This window comes from Hemiscyllium ocellatum, chromosome 7 (genome assembly GCF_020745735.1).
Source record: "Hemiscyllium ocellatum isolate sHemOce1 chromosome 7, sHemOce1.pat.X.cur, whole genome shotgun sequence".
Taxonomy (NCBI): domain Eukaryota; kingdom Metazoa; phylum Chordata; class Chondrichthyes; order Orectolobiformes; family Hemiscylliidae; genus Hemiscyllium; species Hemiscyllium ocellatum.
The window spans coordinates 79,751,966-79,774,239 of NC_083407.1; the positions used below are offsets into that span (position 1 = coordinate 79,751,966).

The 22,274-nt window shown below is 40.5% G+C and overlaps 1 protein-coding gene across 1 annotated transcript in view; it reads left to right on the forward strand.

Moving 5' to 3' along the window:
- The window catches only part of LOC132817157 (inositol polyphosphate 1-phosphatase-like), a 76,561-nt gene extending 55,260 nt beyond the window's left edge, over positions 1–21,301 (forward strand). The window contains exons 5-6 of the mRNA XM_060827372.1: positions 9,246–9,420; positions 17,093–21,301. Coding sequence (XP_060683355.1) covers positions 9,246–9,420; positions 17,093–17,642 — 725 coding nt within the window. The 3' untranslated portion in view covers positions 17,643–21,301. The remainder of the gene's footprint in view (positions 1–9,245; positions 9,421–17,092) is intronic.
- Positions 21,302–22,274: the final 973 nt, after the last annotated feature.

Here is a 22,274-nt window from a genome sequence, read left to right on the forward strand (position 1 = left end):
CAGCCTTTTTTCCCTCACTTTGAGCTGCAGTGACACAGATTGTTGTTACTATTCTTATTGAGAAATTAAAATATTCAGTTTCCAGTAGTGAATTATACCTCTGGCTTCAATTCAGACTATGAGAATTGACATTGCAGTTTCAGTTTTACTTTCTTAGGGATTTTTATTATGCTAAAACTCCTTGAAACTCTTCTATCATTCATGCCACACAAATGCCAGACAATGACCATCTCCAACTAGAAATAATCCCACTACCATCCATTGACATTCAATGGTGTTGCCATCACTGAATCCCTCACTCTCAACAGCCTAAGGGTTATGATGAACCAGGAACTCAACTGGATTCACCATATAAACACAACGGCTACAAGAGCAGGTCAAAGGCTGGGAAAACTGTAGCGAGTAACTGACTCCTCAAAGCCTATCCATAAGGCACAGTCACAAGTGTGATGAAATACTCACCACTTGCCTGGATGATTGCAGCTCCACAACACTCAATAACTTGACACTATACAGGGCAAAGCAGCCCAGTTGATTAGCACCACCCCCACAAGCACCCACTCCCTTCACCACCGACACTACAGATAATAGTAGTGTGTATTATCTACAAGATGCACTGCAGAAATTTACCAAAGATCCTTAGACAGCACCTTCAAAACCTAGGACCACTTCCATCTAGAAAGATGAGGGCAGTAATATATGGGGGCGTGACCACTTGCAAGTTCCTTGCCAAGCCATTCACCATACTTGGAAATAACTGCTGTTCTTTCAGTGTCTCTGAGCCAAAATCCTGGAACTCTTTCCCTAAAGTCTTTGTGGGTCTACCTACAGCAGATGGACTGCAGGGGTTCAAGAAAGCAGCTCACCATCACCTTCTCAAGGGCAACTGGGAAGGGCAATAAATGCTGGCCAGCTTGCAAAGCCCATGTCTCACAAGCAAATTTAAAAAACACTTATCAACAACCTTTAATTCAAACAGGTTCTACAAAGGACTGTCAGGGTTTTAGCAACAGTTTAGTTTAAGCATATGCAGCAGTGAGATGTAACAGAGGTGATAGACATGCTTTGTCACTGATAGATTATCTTAAATTTTCATAGATTATAAGCGTAGATGGCTAGACCAATACTTGCTGCCATCTCTTGTGAAGGTGGTGGTGAGCTGCCTTCGTGAGCTGTTGTAGTCTATCTGGTGGAGGTATACCTACAGTGCTACAAGGATGGGAGTTCCAGGTTTTTGACCCAGCAAAGGAACAACTATATAGTTCCAAGTCAGGTTGGTGTGTGGCTTGAGGAAAACTTGTAGATGCTGGCAATCCCAAGGATTTGTTTACCTTGTCCTTCTACATGGTTCGGTCACATGTTTAGAAAGTGCTGTTAAGGGATCTGACCTCAAATTTGGCTCAATTAGAGCATTGTGAACAGTTGCAACAGTGGTCAAAGAAGGTGATGGAATCAATATTGAGTCCATTAAATTTACTTTATGTTGGGGAGGGTCAGGGGGCACGTGCATAGATGATGGCTTTAGTCTTTCAAGTGTTTAACTGAAGGGAATTGTGGTCTTCTACACTTGTAACTCATAAGACCATAAGACATAGGAGTGGAAGTAAGGCCATTCGGCCCATCGAGTCCACTCCGCCATTTAATCATGGCTGATGGGCATTTCAACTCCACTTAACAGCATTCTCTCCTTGGCCCTTAATTCCTTGTGACATCAAGAATTTATCAATCTCTGCCTTGAAGCCATTTAGCGTCCCGGCCTCCACTGCACTCTGCGGCACTCTACAGGCCCACTACTCTCTAGCTGAAGAAATGTCTCCGCATTTCTCTTCTGAATTGACCCCTTCTAATCCTAAGGCTGTGCCCACGGATCCTAATCTAACCTAACGGAAACAATTTCTCAGCGTCCACCCTTTCCAAGCCATGTATCATCTTGTAAGTTTCTGTTAGATCTCCCCTTAATCTTCTAAACTCCAATGAATACAATCCCAGGATCCTCAACCGTTCCTAGACCTGCCATTCCAGGGATCATCTGTGTGAAGCTCCACTGGACATGCTCCAGTGCCAGTATGTCCCTCCTGAGGTGTGGGGCCCAAAACTGGACACAGTACTCCAAATGGAGCCTAACCAGAGTTTTATAAAGGCTCAGTAGCACATCGTTGCTTTTATATTCCAACCCTCTTGAGATAAGTGACAACATTGCATTCGCTTTCTTAATCACGGATTCAACCTGCATGTTTATCTTTAGAGAATCCTTGACAAGCACTCCCAGATCCCTTTGTACTTTGGTTTTATGAATTTTCTCACCGTTTAGAAAGTTGTCTATGCTTGTATTCTTTTTTCCAAAGTGCAAGACCTCACATTTGCTCACGTTGAATTTCATCAGCCATTTCCTGGACCACTCTCCCAACCTGTCTAGATCCTTCTGCAGCCTCCCCACTTCCTCAGTTCTACCTGCCCGAGTACCTAACTTCGTATCGTTGGCTAACTTCGCTAGAATGCCCCCAGTCCCTTCATCCAGATCATTAATATATAACGTGAACAGCTGCGGCCCCAACACTGAACCCTGTGGGACATCGCTTGTCACCGGCTGCCATTCCGAAAAAGAACCTTTTATCCCAACTCTCTGCCTTCTGTCAGACAGCCAATCCTCAATCCATGCCAGTAGCTCACCTTGAACACCATGGGCCCTCACCTTACTCAGCAGCCTCCCGTGTGGCACCTTATCAAAGGCCTTTTGGAAGTCTAGATAGACCACATCCACTGGGTTTCCCTGGTCTAACTCAAACATACAGCCTAACCATGGATAATGGTAGGGTTGTTAGGCATACAGAAAGTTGGAGAAAAATTTTGCCCACATACATGTGGAAGCCTTCATTGTATTTTCAAATCATATTGCTGGCAGATGGATGAGATAGAAGGAAGGGCCAAAGGTAACATTTTAGGGGATGAAGTAATTCCTGAAGATATTCCGGATGCAATGAGATAAATAAGAGTGGAACTAAGTGAGGGCAGTCTTACTGAGCTGGATAATGGAAGACAACATAGATTCCCGATGAAGGGCTAATGCCCGAAACGTCGACCGTCCTGCTCTTCAGATGCTGCCTGACCTGCTGTACTTTTCTAGCACCACACTTTTCGACTCCAACACATTAAATGAGTTTTTCAAGGGTCCAATTGTATTTAGAGCTGAAAATGTGTTGCTGGAAAAGCGCAGCAGGTCAGGCAGCATCCAAGGTGCAGGAAATTCGACATTTTGGGCATAAGGGCTTATGCCCGAAACATCGAATCTCCTGTTCCTTGGATGCTGCCTGACCTGCTGCGCTTTTCCAGCAACACATTTTCAGCTCTGATCTCCAGCATCTGCAGACCTCACTTTCTCCTCCAATTGTATTTAATATGGTCTTGTCAGATTTGATTATGAGGGCTGAGCCAGTTGTACCAAGGAACGCTCTGAAGTCTGAATGCTTTAAATGAAGAAATGGAAATAGGATCCACAGCAAAGGGAACAACCAGTGTGTGAGAGAGTAAGGATTTTGCTGGACAGAAGTGGAGGTTAGTGAGATGTCTAACAGTTTGACAGCAGCAAGTTTGGGAGGAAACAGAGGACAAGGGATTTGGCAGCTCAGTGTTTGAATATGGGTCAAAGTTTGGATGGAGCTTGTGTGTGGTACAGGAAAGACTAATAAGGGGAATTTTGGTTTGCAAATGAAGAAAGCCATAAAACCAGGCGGAAACATGCTGCTAGCATAATTCACCTGTCAGTGATTCTCGATGTTCTATTTAAACATTAAGCTTACCGTAATTACTTTAAGATATTTCTAAATCCTCAATAATTGTATAATTTTCCTTCAGTTCCTGTCATGTTAGCTTCTTTGTATTTTATTTACATGGCTGTTAAAAATTTTAACTGTAGCCAATAAATACAACTTGAAACAGTATATTCATTCTGTGGTGCACATTGTTCAAACTTAAGTGTGGATTTCCACCAGTGAATGTTTCGTAGAAATATTGATTGTTTTGATTATCAGAAATGTTATGCTTTTTAATATCTTTGAGAAGCTAAATTTCCATATGGAAATTAGACAGTGAATGAATATATGTGGTAAATAGCTAAACCTTGTCTGTGAGCCTGTTTGAATTCTGACCTCAGCTGACATTTAATCTTTGGAATCCTTAAGCCAAGCTGTCAAGTGGACAACAGCATGAGAGCACTCCTGCCTGTAGAGAGAAAGATTCACTACAGGAAACATGTTGTGCTCAGGTTAGGTGATGTGTTAATTATATTGATCATGGAAAGGTCCCATTGTTTTTCTCCAAAGGAGGTGAACTCAAACCTGAATGTAGCAGAATAAGTGTCTATGTTTATGGCACAAAGGCTGGAGACAGGAGCTGGTTCTGTGTTTGGGCTCAAAATCTACCTCCGCTGGGAAATTGATTAAAGTTCAGATTTCCCAGAGGTCAGCACTTAATTCGTATGGAGATGGGCTTCTTGTTCACTTACAGCCAATGAGGGCCGGGAGAGCAGTGGGTCAGATGAAGTGTGAAACTCACTTCAACTCTCCATAGCAGCCCACTTCTTATATGTCTAGTTGTACTGAGGGGAAGATCTGCACTTTGTCTGAACAATTTCACAGCAATAGAATAGAATGAGATGCCACAAAGAAGCCAGAAGTCTGGAAGTCAGCAAGGCAGCCGGTTACTTATTTCTTAATTGTACCAAAACAGACAATGCTGGAATACTCAGCAGGTCTGGTAGCATGTGTGGAATGAGAAACAGTTAACATATTGAGTCCAATATGACTCTTCTTTGGAAGTGAAGATGGTTGGTCTGAGACACTACTTTGAGGAACTTGTGCAACAATGTCCTTGGACTGAGATGACCAACAACCATCTTTGTTTGTGCTAAATATGATTCCATCCAGCAGAGACAATTCCCCCACTTCCACTGACTCCAATTTTTCTAGGGCACCTTGATGCTACACTTGGTCAAATATGGCCTTGATGTCAAGGGCAGTCCTTCTCACCTCACCTCTGGAATTAACCTCTTCTGTCCACGTTTGGACAAAGGCTGCAATGAAGTCAGGAGGTGAGTGATAAAACCCAACTATGTGAGAGGTTATTCCTTTATAAGTACTCTTCGATAGCACTTTGGATGACCCCCTCCACAACTTTATCAATGATCAAAAGTAAACTAATAGGGAATGCTTTGGCTGGGTTGGATTTGTCTTACTGTTTGTGAACAGAACATGCCTGTATTGTTGGCTAGATGCTTATAATAGTTGGCTAGTGACAGCTAGTTTTGCAGCACTATGTTTTCAGGGCCCCTAGCCTTTGTAGAATGCTGTGCTTTCAGCAGTTTCTTGACATCACATAGAGTGAATCCAGTTGGCTGAAGATTCACTCCCGTAATTTTGGGAACCTCAGGAAATTGAGATCGATCATTCACTCAGCACATCTGGTTGAATATGGATGCAAATGCTTCAACCTTGTCTTTTGCACTGATGCTAGACTCTCCCATTGCTGAGGATGGGGCTATTTATGAAGCTTTCTCCTATTGTTAGTTGTTTAGTTGTCCACTACTATTCACAACTGAATGTAGCAGGACCGATTAGATCAGATCTGTTGGTCATGGGATTACTTAACCCTGTTTATTGCATGCTGCTTCTTCTGTTTTGCATGCAAACAGTCCTTTGTTATAGTGTCACTGGGTTAACACTTGGTATGCCTGGTGCTGCACCTGGCATATCCTCTTCCATGTTGAACCAGGGATCATCACCTGGTTTGATGGTTATGGTGTAGTTGAGGATATTCCAGGCCATAAGGTTACAGATTGCAGTTAAATTGTTGAAGAAGTCAGTATCTACAGACAAAGTCAATGCATTGATAATTATCTTCCAAAATTCTGTAGCTTCTGGAATGATTTTGCGTAAAAATCTCACCCCACGGTTTAAGAAGAGAACGAGATAAAAAACAAGGAACTACTGATCTGTTAGCCTTCCATCAGTAGTGTCAAAAGTGTTAGAATCTGTTATGAAGGATATGATAAATGGACTCTTGGATAAAATGATCCGATTAGGCATAGTCTGCATGTATTTACAAAGGTGAAATAGTGTTTGATGAGTTGGGAATTTTTTGAAGATGTTACTAACAAGATCATTAAAAGAGAGACGATGGGCTTTTAACAAAATCCTAACAGGAGACTGATTAGAAAGATTTGTGCATATGGCATAGGAGGTAATGTACTGGCATGGATTAATGATTAACTAACAGAGAAAACAAAGAGGAGGAATAAATGGTGGTTATTCTTCTGTTGGCAAGCTGCGGTAGTAGGGCATTGCAAGGATCAGTACTTGAGCCCCAGATGTTCACTATATATATATAATCTGTATGTTATCAATGATTTGGAGGTGAGCACCATATGTAATGTTTCCAATTTTTTTCTGTTCATTCATCGAATGAGGGCATCCCTAATTGCCACAGAGGACAGTTAAAAGTCAACTACATTGCTGTGGACCTGAAGTCACATGAAGGCTAGACTAGGTAAGGATGGAAGTTTCCTTCCTTAAAGGATATTAGTGAAACAGATGAGTTCATGGTCAACATTAGACTCTTAATTCCAGATATTTATTGAATTGAAATTCCATCATCTGCCATGGTAGGATTCAGACCTGGATCCCCAGAACATTGTCTGGGTCTCTGGACTAACAGAGTCAAAAAGTGTGGTCCTGGAAACGAACAGCAGGTCAGGCAACATCCAAAGAGCAGGAGAATCGATGTTTTGGCACAAGCCCTTCATCAGGAATGCTTATGCCCAAAATGCTGATTCTTCTGCACCTCAGATGCTGCTTGACCTGCTGTGCTTTTCCATTACCACACTTTTCGAGTCTTATCTCCATCTGCAGTCCTCACTTTCTCCTAGTCTCTGGAGAATACCACTAGGCCATTGCCTTCCTTTAATTGGAAATGATACAAAGCTAAGTGTTCATGTATGTTGTGAGGAAGATGAAAAGCGGGTGCAGGAGTATTTGGACTGGTTTATTGAATGTGTAAGCGTAGGCCAGATCGAGTATAATGTGGAAAAATATAAGTTTAACGACTATGTCGAAAAAATCTGATGTGTACAGCATTTTTAATTGGTAAGAGGTTGTAAAATGTCAATGTACAAAGGGACTTGTGTGTCCTCATCAATATGTTACAGAAGGTTAATATATAGATGCAAAAAACTAATTGGAAGGCTAATAAAATGTTCGCCTTTACTGCAAGAGAATTGGAGTACAGGTGGAGTGAATTGATTTCAATTGAATAAAAGTTTGGTTAGACCATACCGGGAGTGCTGAATGCAGTTTTAGTCTCCATCTCTCATGAAAGGCATTGTCATAGAGGGAGTGCAATAGAGGTTCACTAGATATTCCTGGGATGTCCTTTGAAGAAAGATTTGGTTAACAGGGCATGAATTGTCTAGAATTTAAAAGAATGAGCAGTGATCTCATTGATATCTAAAAGATCCTTAATGGGATAGACAGGGTAGATGCAACTAAGATGGGGTCAGTAAAAGGCATTGAAGTGTTCGATCAGCCATATTGAAAAGTAGGGCAGGTTCAATGGGCCAAATGACCTACTCCTATTCCAATAGGTGAATGCAATTCTTTTGTTGCTGATGGCCCATAGCCACTCATTAATGCCCAGTTTTGAGTTTCTAGACATTAGCAGTCTGTCCCATTTAACACAGTGGTAGTACCGCACAACAAGATTGAGGAAGTTGTCAATGTGACTGTATAGTGGTCATGCCTACTGATACTGATACATGCTCTCCATTAGACTAGGTTGAAATTCCAGATTTTATTGAGTTCAAATTTCACCAATTGCCCTGGTGGGATTTAAACCAACATTATGAGCACACTAGAGCATGGGGCTTTGGTTTGCTAGCCAATGTTATTACCACTACACTACCATCTTTCTCATTGATACCAATCTGAATCTAGTGTTGGAGATTGCGAAAGTGAAAAGGAGGTTCTTCTCCTGACAGCAACAGGAGGACGCAGCTTTCCGTGCAGAGAACACATCTCTGTTCAATGCCATCTCCCTTTGCTTGTTTTTCCTCCTCCTGTCTTGCCTCCTCCTCCATCCCTGATGAACTGTTTCTTGGTAGGTTCTCAATGTCATCAACTTCTACACCTCTCTGGAGAGTCACGAAATAGAGAGCGCACTATAACACCACAATGGTGACAGTCCTTGCTGAATGATATTGGAGGATGCATCCAATTCAGGCACCAGAATTACATAATCAGAATCCCAATGGCCTGTTGTCTTAGGGATGGCATGCCTGTTGTCAATCCCTGTTTCCTTTCCCATGCCCTGCTAATATCCAGGCTTTCACTTTTCCAGGTGAGAATCTTGCACCTCATCACCACTGGCCCCAGGAGTTGACACTTGTGCTGCACTGCTAAACTACAGGCTGCCTTTTAGATAGGAGGCCATCCTATTGTAATTGAGGGCCTTATCTCCTGCTCAATTGCTCAACTGTAAGGGTGATGATCCCATTTGATGCCCAAACACCATGTCCGTGTCCATGCTACCTGCACATGACCAAACACATCTGGTCTCAAAGAGCTGAGTCTCCTTTGCCTCATTGACCGTCCTCTCCACTGCGTACCCACTTCCTGTCAGTTGATCAGAAACTGTCCGGTTCTGAAGCCTGTACCATCCTTTAAAATAATGTTCAAATAATCAAATGCAATGCATGCATTTTGCAAACTTTGTTTTCAACCATCAGGGGTATATGTGGTTCTCTCAATCCTTCTTCAGCCTTCTTATGAAATGTATTATTCTCTTAAGTGATACAATACTACAGGTTTCAATTAACAAATGGAAGTTAATCAACCTTAGACCTTCAGGGAAAAGTGCATTATCTCCTGTTGCCTTTCTCTTCTGTCAAAAAGGAACTTTCCAGGTAGAGAATCATGATTATGAACCTTATGATTATGAACGCTTGACCAAGAATAAAGGACATGGAAATTCACAGGAAGCATGAAATGAGAAAATGCCATTAAGTCCAAGTATTGTCAACTTCTGTCATCTTGCCAAAGGAAAGTTCAGGGTGACTGCTACTAATAAAGAGTCAATTTTAAGAAACATACACTAATTGCTAAGTATCTCATTTTTCGTATGCAGCAGGCATTCATTGTCAGTTTTATTTTCCAGTGTTTGTAACAACAGAGGAGATTTCTTGTTTCTTATCTCTCTAGACTCAACACTTCAATACATAAAAGGATATGCTGATGAAAAGCCTAAAGATGGAATTTACTCCAAAGGCCTCCAGTGTGTGACCATTCTGATTGGTGTATATAACCGAAGTTCTGGGCTCCCCATAATGGGGGTCATCAACCAGCCCTTTGTAACCCGTGATCCAGATAGTTTCAGGTAAAATAACACAATAGATGGAATGTACAATTATGTGTAACAGCCTGGTATTAGCATTCTAGCATTCTAAACTAGTGGTACAGTTTAGTGTAGTGTAAAGCTTTTAAAATCCTACTATTAAATAATGACAGAAAACATGAACAAACAAGTTTCTTCTTGTGTTCTGATTAATCAGAGACTCGACGTTATTTTAAATTAATCTCAGTAGAAAACTGACATGAATAGATTGACTGCCATTAACATTAAATTAGGAGAGGATTCTGTTGCCTGCTGAGGCCCGTTCAGACCTGAAGCTTGAAGCACAAGATATTTAACTTTGCTCTTTATCACTAAAACATTTTGATCACATCGATCATCACCCTGTTTTCCTCGCTCTAGTTAAGTTGGGGATCATTTCAGAGCGGACGTTTTGGGAGAAATTTGATGAGTAGTAAAAATGATGAATGGTCCAGCTAGAGTAGTTGGGATGGTATGGTGGCTCAGTGGTTAGCACTGCTGCCTCATAGCACCAGAGTCCCAGGTTCAATTCTAGCCTTGGGCGACTGTCTGTGTGGAGTTTGTACATTCTCCCTGTATCTGCATGGGTTTTCTCCCACAGTGCAGGTCAGGTGAATTGGCCATGCTAAATTACCCATAGTATTAGGTGCAATAGTCAGAGGGAAATGGGTCTGGGTGGGTTACTCTTCAGAGTGGACTTTTTGGGTCAAAGGGCCTGTTTCCACACTGGAGGGAATCTAATCTAGTTGGAGAGAAGCTGTTCATGTTCATAAAAGGAACAAGAACGAGAGGGCATAGATTTAAAGTGATGTGCAAAACAAGCAAGGGTAAGGTGAAAATGGTTTTCACACAGCAAATAGTTAGGGTTTAGAATGTACTGCCTGGAGATGTGATGGAGGCAGGTTCAGTTGAGGTATTCAAGAGGGCATTGGATGATTAGTTAGAAAGAAATAGTGTGCAAGGAGGGGTAAAAGGCAGGAGATTTGCACAAGCAAAATGTGGTGAACAGCCTCCTTCTGCTCTGTAACAACTGTATGATACTGTGAAAGGAAGAGCTCCTCTGGCCCCCTTGTTTCACCTGCTTTGCTTGTACTTCCAAAACCAACCAAGCATGAGGAGATACGTTGTATCACAAAGGTTGAGACCATCAATTCTCAGCTATAACCAGCATCTGCTTTATCCCGATGAAACCCTCCAACTCCTTGCTCACACTAAGCTTCTTCCTCTACCATACTAATACTTTTCTGCCATCTTTGCCTCTACTTGTCTAAGTCCTTCTCTTGGATGAAACTCAAATCCTGCTCCAATAATTCATTCCATAACCAACTTTTGACCTTTCAATTAGCTGAATGTTAAATTATGTGCTTTTGCCCTGTTCTCTTTCTCAAAGTCACCATTATGAATTAACTTCTCAAAAGTATGCTTCTTACTCCAATGTTCTACCACATCCAGAGCACCATCAAAAAATAACTTCTCTTCCTACCCACGCAGAGTCGCGCCCAATGTTCCACAATGATACAATTCTTCCTTGCTCCTTTTCCATATTTATATGCCAGAGTTTGCCAGAGTTCCTATGCAAACTGATAGAACCCAGATTATATTCTTGATAATTTTTCCAATTTCATGACCTCACTGGGCAGCCTGAATTGGACAAAGTCATGGAATTTCCCCAAATTTAAGATATGGAAAACCAATCAATTTCTTGGATGCTTTTCTCACCAACAGCCCCACTTCCATGCTCCATAAACTCAAGGGAACATAGAAACTAGGAGCAGGAGTAGGCCATTTGGCTCTTCGGGCCTGCTCCATCATTCCATATGATCGTGGCTGATCGCTTATCTTAATTCCATAATCCTGCTTTTTCCTCAGACCCCTTAATGGCTTTAAAGTCTGAATATGTATTGATCTCTTTCTTGAATATATTCAGTGACTTGACCTCCACAGCCTTCTGTGATGGAGAATTCCACAGGTTCATAGCCCTTTGAGTGAAGAAGACTTTCCTCATCTCAGTCCTAAGTGGTCTTCCCCGTATCCTGAGACCCTTGGTTTGAGACATCCTAACCAGCAAAATCATCCATTTGCCTTCCTGATTACTTGCTCCACCTGCCTGCCTACTTTCATTGACTGGTGTACAAGAAAGCCCATATCCTTTTGTACAGCCATATTTCCCAGTATATCACCATTTAAGTTATGCTTCTCATTTCTGTTTCTCATACTAAAGAGTGTAACATCACATTTAACCACATGTTACTGCATCTGCCATGTTTATTGCCCATTCAATCAACTTACTTAAATCAGCTTGAAGCATCCTTGCATCCTTCTCATCTCTTACAGTTCCAACCGGCTTTATGTTGTCAAAAAGCCTGGAACTATTACATTTGGTTCCATCATCCAGGTCATTTACATATATCATGAAAGCTGAGTCCAACCACTGATCCTTACTGTATCCCACTCGTCACTATTTGCCACTTGGAAAAACGACCGATTTATTCTGACTTACTCTTTCCTGTCTGTCAACCAATTCTCTATCCATGCCAATCTATTATCCCCAATTCCATGTGCACAGCCACCAACCTCTTATGAAGGACCTTATCAAAAGTCTTTTGAAAATCCAAATACTCTACATCCACAGGTTCTCCCTTATCTATTCTACTAGTTACATCCTCATAAAACCTCCAATAGATTTGTTTAGCAGGATTTGTCTTTGATAAACCAAAACTAGCTTTTCCAATCCTGTCAATGATTTCCAAATGTTATCACATTTTTTTAATAGATTCTAGCATTTACTACTGACGTTAGGCTAACTGGTCTGTAATTCTCTGTCTCTTCTCTCACTTCTTAAATAATTGGATTACATCTGCCACCTTCCAATCTGTAGAAATTGTTCTGGAGTCTATAGAAGTTTGGACGATGATCACCAATGTATTCTAATATTTCAAGGGCCACTTCCTTTTTTGCTTTGGGATTTAGGTTATCAGGCACTGGTGCTTTGTCAGCCTTTAACTCCCATTAGTTTCCCCAGCACCACTTTCTTACTAAAACTGATTTCTTTCAGATAGCCATAAGATGGGGAATTATACACGGTTAGCTTAAGATGGGGAAGGTGCTTGAGTCTATTATCAAGGAAGAAATTGTCCTTTTAGACAGACGCAGCATAGGTTCATGAAGGGCAGGTCATGCTTTCTTTTGGAATTTTACGAAGACATTTCGAGCACGGTGGACGACAGGGACCCAGTGGATGTGGTGTACCTAGATTTCCAAAAGCCTTTCGACAGGGTGCTGCACGAGAGGCTGCTGCATAAGATAAGGATGCATGGCGTTACGGGGAAAGTATTAGCATGGTTAGAGAATTGGTTGACTAACAGGAAGCAAAGAGTGGGGATATATGAGTGCTATTCTGGCTGGCAATCAGTGGCTAGTCATGTGCCTCAGTGATTAGTGTTTCTGGGCAGCATGGTGGCACAGTGGTTAGCACTTCTGCCTCACAGCACCAGAGACCTGGGTTCAATTCCCGTCTGTGTGGAGTTTGCACATTCTCCCTGTGTCTGTGTGGGTTTCCTCCGGGTGCTCCAGTTTCCTCCCACAGTCCAAAAATGTGCAGGTTAGGTGAATTGGCCATGCTAAATTGCCCGTAGTGTTCGGAATAGGGGAATGGGTCTGGTGGGTTGCTCTTCGGAGGGTCATTGTGGACTTGTTGGGCTGAAGGGCCTGTTTCCATACTGTAAGTAATCTAAAAAAAAACGCAATTATACATAATTTTTATCGATAATTTGGAGTTTGGCACCCTGTGTAGGGTGTCAAAATTTGCAGATGATACTAAGGATGTGCAGAGGACTGTGAAACTTTGCAGAGGAACATTGGTACGTTGATTGAGTGGGCAAAGATCTGGGAGATGGGATACAATGTTAGTAAATGTGAAGTCATACATTTTGGTAGGAATAACAATAGAAAAAACTATTACTTGAATGGTAAAAAGTTGCAGCTTGCTGCTATGCAGAGGGACCTGCATGTCCTTGTGCATGAATCACATAAGGTTGGTGTGCAGGTACCACAAGTAATTAAGAAGGCAAATGGAATTTTGTCCTTCATTGCTAAAGGGGTTGAGTTTAAAAGCAGAAGATAATATTGCAGGTGTACAAGGTACTGGTGAGGCCACACCTGGAGTACTGTGTGCAGATTTAGTCTCCTTACTTGAGAAAGGACGTATTGGCACTGGAGGGGGTGCAGAAGTGGTTCACTACATTAATTCCGGAGTTGAGGGGATTGGCTTATGAGGAGACAATGAGCAGATTGGGATTATATTCATTGAAATTCAGGAGAATGAGGGAGGATCTTATAGAAACATATAAGATAATGAAGGAAATAGATAGGGTAGAAGTGGAGAGGATATTTCCACTGGCAGGTGAAGCTAGGAAAAAAAGGACATAGCTCCAAGATTAGAGGGAGCAGATATGGGACTGAATTGAGAAGGAATTTCTTCACTCGGAGGTATGTTCTTCTATGGAATTCCTTGCCCAGGGAAGTAGTTGAAGCCACTTCAGTAAATGATTTTAAAGCGAAGGTACATACTTTTTTTTTAGCAATAAAGGAATTATTATATGGTGAGAGCACAGGTAAATGGATCTGAGTCCACAAAAAGATCAGCCATGATCTTATTGATTGGCAGAGCAGGCTCGAAGTGCCGGACGGCCTATTCCTGCACCTCGTTCTTATGTTCTTATCTTCTTTCAAGTCCACTCTCCCACTAGACTCTTTGTTCCTCAACTCCTAACTTGTCCACAATCCCATTTTATCTGTTTGCACTAAATTATACTCTCCCACTACTTCCCACCTCATCATCACTAAACATGTTCAATTTTAAGATTCTTATCCTTATCCAGATATTATTCCCACCTCGTTCTATTCTGATGCCTCTTCATCAGCTTTACATCTTCTTTTCCCCTTCCAGTACCCTGATTCTAGCCTGTACGCATCTGCTCTTCCCTTTTTAGATTAGATTACCTTAGATTAGATTACCTACAGTATGGAAACAGGCCCTTCGGCCCAACAAGTCCACACTGACCCTCCGAAGAGAAACCCACCCAGACCCATTTCCCTCTGACTAAAGCACCTAACACTATGGGCAACTTAGCATGGCCGATTCACCTGACCTGCACATCTTTGGACTGTGGGGGGAATCCGGAGCACCCGGAGGAAACCCACGCAGACACGGGGAAAATGCGCAAACTCCTCTCCACCATTCATTGGAGAACCTTTCAGTGACTCAGCCCTATACTTTACAAAGTCCTTAAATTCTTTCTTCTGTTTCCTTCTCTGTCTTTAAAGCTTTCTTATGTTAGCTTCACTTGAAATAGACAAAAAAAGTTAAAAATAGGCAAATGGAGACATTTTACAATATTCAGAAGCTGTGTGGCAGAGAGAATGAAATTACATTTTCACAAGGATTTTCGAGCACAATTGGAAATGTTTGCTGCTCGAGAGAAGTTTGTGACAGGCATAAATCCAAAGTACAACACGTAATGCCCACCTGTTTTGTGGATCCGAGGACTGTAGATGGAGCTCTTGTAAAGTAAGTGAATTTCATCTGGTGCATAATCCATCATTATACATGTACTGAGCAGTCAAAATAACAGTGGCATCTCTATCAGGAATTGTTAAGTGCTGCAGTTTGTATTTTTAGCTAGCTAGACATCTGACTCCATTGCTGTCCCTAAATGTTAAGCTCTATAAGAAGTGCAATTAGATGTAATCACTGCACATGCTTAGTCTACACTCCTATGTATAAACCCTCTCTTTGTCCTGTGTGCACCATATGTTACTCGTAACAGACTCAAGTGTGTTTTCGAACCCAGTGGTAAAACCAATGTTACCATTTAGTAGAGTGCTTTAATTTTGAGTAGGAAGTATAACATATTTTAAATTTTCTTGATTCCCCTCCCCCTCCCTCCAAGGAATCTAACCACTTGAGTTGAATTGTGGAGGACTGCTGTCTGGATTCTTGTCAATGCCATTGTGCAATGACAATACTATTTTAGCACATGAAATTTGTCAAATGTTTAAATTCTGACTCTCCCTTTCTTCACTTATTCAAAATCCAGGGAATTAATAAAATATTTATTAAATGGCAGTGGACAAATGAGACAGGAGTCAACTTTCCATTTCAGAATGTCATAGAATTATTAGATAGTTCTTATCAAAGCAAACTGAGGTTTGATGGCATGTAATGTGGTCCAGGCAGACTCTGTTAAACCTACTAGAATATTGGAAGCTGGAGCAGTAGTAAGCCACTTAGCCCCTCAGGTCTGTCCACTATCAACCAAGATAATGGCTGATCTTTTACTTAAACTCCACCTTCTAGCACTAGCCTAACAATCTCTGAATTTCTGAAATAAAATGCTCAGTCAGTCTGGTGCCATCCGTGCAGAGAGAAACAAGAGTAAATATTTCAGATCTGTGATCTGAGCAGAACTAGGATTTAACATAAGGCTTGACACTGCCTTAAAAAAATGTTTTCATGGTTTGTGAATCAAAACCACAAGGCCACAATTCTGGAATAAGGGGTCTTCCATTTCGACATGAAATGTAGAGAGACATCTTCATTTGGGAAGGTTGTGAATCTCTGGAATTCTCGAGAAAGGGAACCTATGAGTGTTGGTGGGTATGGGGTTCAGTTCAGTTCAGAGACTAATAGACTCAAGACAATGCAGATGTTGAAAATCTGAAATGTAAACAGAAACTGCTGGAAATACTTGGCAGCTCAGACCACATCTAGAGAGACAAATAGTTTTGGTTTTCCTCTCTCCTCTTTTAAGGCCGTCCTTAAGACCCGTGTTTCTTTGTTCACATTCATTCTGATTTCCTTGATGCCGTGTATCATTTCTTAGATGGCATTTCTGTGAGATAACCAAGAATGTTGGGCCAGCTTAAAAGTGTTACATAAATGCTAGATGTTATTGTTGTAAGCAATGACACTCTACTGTACTAATGGTAAACCTTTGTTTGGCAAATATCAAATGATGATGCAATTTTTGTGAAATTATTTCATTAAAATATGTTACGAAATAAATGTTGTCATAGTGGAAACATTGCATGTCTCATCTCTTTCCCCACAGAAAAATTGACATGTCATATAGAACCGCAGAATTATTTTGGTGCAAAAGGAAACTATTTGACCCATTGTGCCTGCACCAACTCTATTATCTAGTGCTAATCTTTTCCCTGTAGCCCTGCACAACATTAGTGTCCAAATAACCATCCAATCCTCTCTTGAATATCACAATTGAATCTTCTTGTGCCACATTTCCAGGTAGTGCATTCCAGACACTAACAACTTGCTGTGTGAAAATGTCTTTTTCACGCATCACCCTTGCTTCATTTGCATTGAAATACTCCTGTAAAATTAATAGTAATAATCTATGTAGTCGCAAACACAAATTTTAAAAAAATTGAAAAAAACTACTTCCTCTAATAATTCTGGACTTCCAATTTTGTTAGGTAAGGGTGATGAAGAATATAGAACTAAGGAGGGAAGCTGAATTAAGATACAGATCAGTCATGATCGAATTGAATGAGTGAACAGGCTCAAAAATTATGCTTTCCTCCTATTATATACTTTTTCTACATAATTGGGTCCAAGTAACCAATCTTCATTTAATATTATTGCTTTTCTTCTCAGATGGAGAGGACAGTATTTCTGGGGGCTTTCTTATAAAGGCATCAACATATGTTCACTGCAAAATCAAGATGTAAATGCTACTTCTCAATCAACTGATGATCAGTGTGAAGATCCAAGGGGGAGTGAAGACCTGCAATCTGGCAACGATAATTTGTCAGCTGTCATTAGTACAAGTGAAAACGAAGCTATCAAGACAGCATTGTCCATGTTGCGGTTGTACTATGCAGCTGGGGCTGGCTATAAGAGCCTGTGTGCTGTGCAAGGCTTTGTCAGTGTCTATCTTTTGTCTGAGGACACCACTTTCAAATGGGACTGCTGTGCACCTCATGCTATACTGAGGTCTTTGGGAGGAGGTATGGTAGACTTTAGAGAATGCTTGAAAAGAATAAAAGCTGGTAATTTGGATGAACGTCCGGAGTTAATCTATAATACACCAGTGAATGGTGCCACTGGTGTAGACAGATGGGCCAATAAAGGGGGCTTAGTAGCCTACAGGTGTCCCAAGGATTTGGACACTATTATGAACATCGTTTCTAAAGTAAACCTCTGATCATAATTGTTTTTAAATTTTCTTCCCATTTAAAAGGGCAGCTAATAATATGATAAAGTGTATTACAAATATAATACAGGTTTGGACTTCACATGATTTGGTTAGCAATACAATAAAACCAAAGGAAGTCTCGTATTTTACGGTCAAATTCACAGAACAAACTTCAAAGGGAGAATATATAGTGCTTGTTTAAATAAGAATTATGATCTCTAGCATGGAGACAAAACTCGAAGATTGCAAGATGATAGATTTAATTACCTTACAGCCACTAACACTATAAATATAAATAGATATATGTTTTATCACAGCATTTCCCAAATGTCTTCCTAGTGTGACCATATTTTAATGCCACAGATATTGTGTTACCCCAGAGTGAAAACGTATGGGCTTTGAGACTTGTTGCGGGGGAGATTTCAGCTGTTGATCAGCCGTGGGCGAAGTAAATTGAGTGTGGGCAGAGTTGATGCAAAGCCAGCCGTTCCACAAGAAATGCAACACCTACTATTTCACAAGCTTGTTCTCTTCAGCAAACCAGGCCGTGAGAGAGCAGTCCATTAACCCATGGCCACCAAGAACAAAAAAAAGCGAAGATTTAAAGAGCTGGACAATCTGAGTCCCATTGCAGGCATTACTCGTGACCTCAAAATCTTGTGTCACGACCTCACTGGGGGTCACCTCCCACAGTCTCGCAAGGCCCTGTGTCATGATTATATTCATGATTAAATTCAGATACAGGGCATAAATTTAACAGTGGCATGACATTTTCAGAGGTAGAAAGGGAAGTGGGCACTATTTCGTGGGGAAGTTAAGTCCACTGCAGCAGCAGATGGGCTATAAAAGAGTCACCTGGACAAGCAGGGAGACAGCTCATTAGAGCCATAACCTTCCTGCCCAACTATAATTCACTTTATTTACATTGGCATATTGTTATTTGTGGAGAATAGCTTACTCAGAGAACTATATGTACTGGCACATCTCATGGTTGGCACACACTGGTTACAGTGCAATTAGAAACATTTCATTCTTGTCAAAGAGATAATGATGTGCTTTATTGTTCCCGTGTCCTGTTTTGAATTCTCCGGTTTCAGCTGGCTCTCCCTTCAATGCACTGTAAGGAATATTGCCTGAGATCACTTTCAGCAGAGGTATTTGACATGTTCTTGATGAATCCAATGCCCTATAAGATCTCTGCCAGCCAACAACTAGAGATAGACCCAATGTGGACAGTGTTGACATCCCCCTTTTAAGCCTCTTATTTTCTTATTTTGACTGATTGTTTCACCCACCCCACCACAACCAAAATGCCAGACCCTTCTCTTGTCCATTTCCCCCATTGCTCCGGACACTTGATTCCAGTCTCCTTCCTATCGACTGACTCTCGCCAGTTCCAAGTCTCCACACGAGCTCCCACTTTCTTCCTCCTTTCCCTTATGATGCAGAGTTCAACAAATAAAATCACTGACGTCAGAATCAACTGCACAAGACTGACTCTTGTGTATAAATAAATATGAACCAGATGCTCAGAGGTTTTCATGCAATGCTGAGTTTAACTTAAAGGTAATAATTGAACATAGTTTTCTGCTATTGAGTATTAATGGAACACAGTTTTATTACAAGTATGAACCTGCCACAGGATGAGATGAGGCTCAGCATGCCACAACCAAACAACTGGCTTCTGACTTAATCCCTTAACCTCAGCCCACCACCAGGAAGTTGAAATTTCAGCTTCTACATAATTCAGTCACCTTACCCATCACATTTCCTGCTCTTGCAAGTTTCATGAAATTTCCCCTACTGGATGTAGAAACTTAGCAGTGTAGCAAACTAGACTATTTCATGACTTAACGTAAAATCTATATTGCCAATATTTAGGTTCCAAAGTCATACTCAGATCGGTGAGCTCATTATAGACTACATAGATGCATAAACTACACCAGTTCATTCCAAATTTTAAAAGTACCAATTAAGTAGATTAATCAAAGTTTGCAAACATCCGTCCAAATTAAAAGCTGTCTGAATCAGATCCTACCTTATTTCCGGTCTGGAATATCTTGACACATGGATTAAGGTATTCCCCATAAATCTGTGTGTTGTGCTATAAATATGTTGTGCTTCAAACTGAAATAATATTATACTTTAATCAATTTATGCATTTCAAGTTCACTTTAATATAAGCTCAAAATATTTAAGTTACTTGTAATGAATCTATATCGGTGTTATGGCACTCATTCAGTACCTTGGAACTTGAAACAACCCTTTCAGCCCAGAGATAAGGACAGTACCACAATGTGCCAGTGGATCTCAAATATACTATAATAAAGCTTGGATTTATATGGAATCTGACCATTTTAAAATAGTTCAAGGCAGCTGACCTGAAGAATTATCTTCTGAAATTTGTAGACAATTACCACCCTGGGGCAGCACTCAAACTGGGAAGGTTGAAACATGTTTCCTACAGGTGAGCAGCAATTGGGAGTCAGAGGTCTGGCTGACATAGTTTTGTCCCTCTTTAGTTTTGAAATTCTGCCCAGATATAGGATTCTTATATCTGGCTTGACAGAGATTAGCCAACTCAGATCCAAGTTGAATCTGGGATCTTCTTGTTCTATGTACTCAGTGCTACACAATTAAAGGAATTATTTTAATTATTATTTACACTTGTACCTAAAGATATTGAAGTAATACCTTATGGAGATTATATAGTAGTGTTGGGACAACCTTAAGATTGAAACTTTGATCTCACATTTGGCTTCCAAGTTATGATACAATGGTTACTATTTTATGACTTCATCTTTTTCTCTTGGAAAATAGCATTAACCTGTAGAAGGGGTTCAAGCTGATCCACAGCACAACCACAGTCTAATTATCTATATACCAGTCATTAGATTGACCCTTTATGGCAAGACATTTTTAAAAGCTCTCATAACTGATGTGATGAATGGGTTCCACCTATGTGCTTCAGGCACAAGCATTCCCCCTGGATATTAAACCAGTGTTCAGAACAAGAGTTTAGATCTCCATGTGTCTAGAAATCTCAGGCTCAGAAGTGGGAACTGTAATACTAAACAAAAGGCTTACTCATATTAGATGCTGTGTATTCAGCCAATAGACTCAATCAATTCAATTAAATCAACAGTTATTAATTGGTGCTATTAATGTGGTGCAACCAGTTGAAGAGATCATATTTTCGTCTATACTGTCAATTCACTAATCTGACTGTCCACCAAATCTCCAAAAGGACTTTAACTTTCATAAGTAAATAGTTAAGGAACTATATCTCGGTTACCAAAAGAGATAATGCTGGAAAATCTCAGCAGGTCTGGCAGCATCTGTAAGCAGAAAAAAGAGCTGATGTTTCGAGTCTAACTGACCTTTTCAAAGCAGTAGTTTGCTTATATCTTGGTTATATTCTTGAGTTGACAGTTCTTATGCTTTCATGTTGTAAAGTAAGCTCATATTTATGGTGTATAGAAAAACTGCAATCATTACTGAATGTGAATGCTGTTTTACTGAATATTGTGGGCCAAAGGATAAAGAAAAACTTATAAATTGTTTGCAGTACCTTAAATGAGCTTTTTTGCTCAGAACATACATTCATGTATAATGATATATTAAATAGTGCTGTAACCAATATTGATGTGCAATATATGTATAAAATACCATTGGACTATGTAAATAAATTTTTACTGAGTGTCCATGAGAAAAGGTGAATTGTGGCTTACAGACTTAAATCAAGGATGCAGAGGGCAGTACATTCTCTGCACCATCTCCTGTGTGCTTATTCCTAGATATTATAGACATGTGATTATTTATAGACTTCCTCAGAACTGAAGTTTATGTATTTTACACTGAACCTATTCTGAGCATTGTTTATTCATTAATTTTGCCAATTCTTCTCCCACAATTTATTTCTCCAAACCCTGTTTTTCTTAACTGGCGTGGTTTCTTATGCTGGTTTATTGTTCTGTAGGTAGTTCCTCCCAAGCAGACTTTCCCCTTGTAGATCTGAATTTGAACCAACTTTACCTGACATACAAGGATGTACATTTCTTGAAAATTTTCCATATTGTAAAAAGAAACTAAAAGATTGGCTGTGTTTACGATTTGCTATTAGGATCATCTGCTACTCAAAACAATTCAATTCATTATGACCACAGACTGATCTTGAGGCATTCTGTGATAAGACTTTTAAAGCATTTTACATATTTTGAAACTGGATTAACTTCAGCAAGTTTGTTTTGGTTACATATAGCCAGAGACTGAAAAGCTAGTTGTACTCCCATCGTGAAGACCTGTACTAATTCCTAAGGGGAAGGCTTTATTGCTGGTCAGCACATGGGTTTAGGTGCGGGATGCAGTTAGTCGTGGAATGGGGTTAATTCTTGGAGAAATGACAACACAAGCATGTTGGGAAGCTGTCTCAAATCTGCCAGCTGCTGTAGTTAACTTCAGCACGTTAGGTTGTATGCAAGTACTCCCTCAGGACAAGCAGGTTACTTTTAATCATTCACGGGCTGTGTGCATCAATGGCTAGATCAGCATTTATTGCCAATCCATAAAAGCATAACTAAAATCAACTTTAGGGGATTTCTGATTTATGAATGTCTGATTTATCAATGCTTGTACTTACAA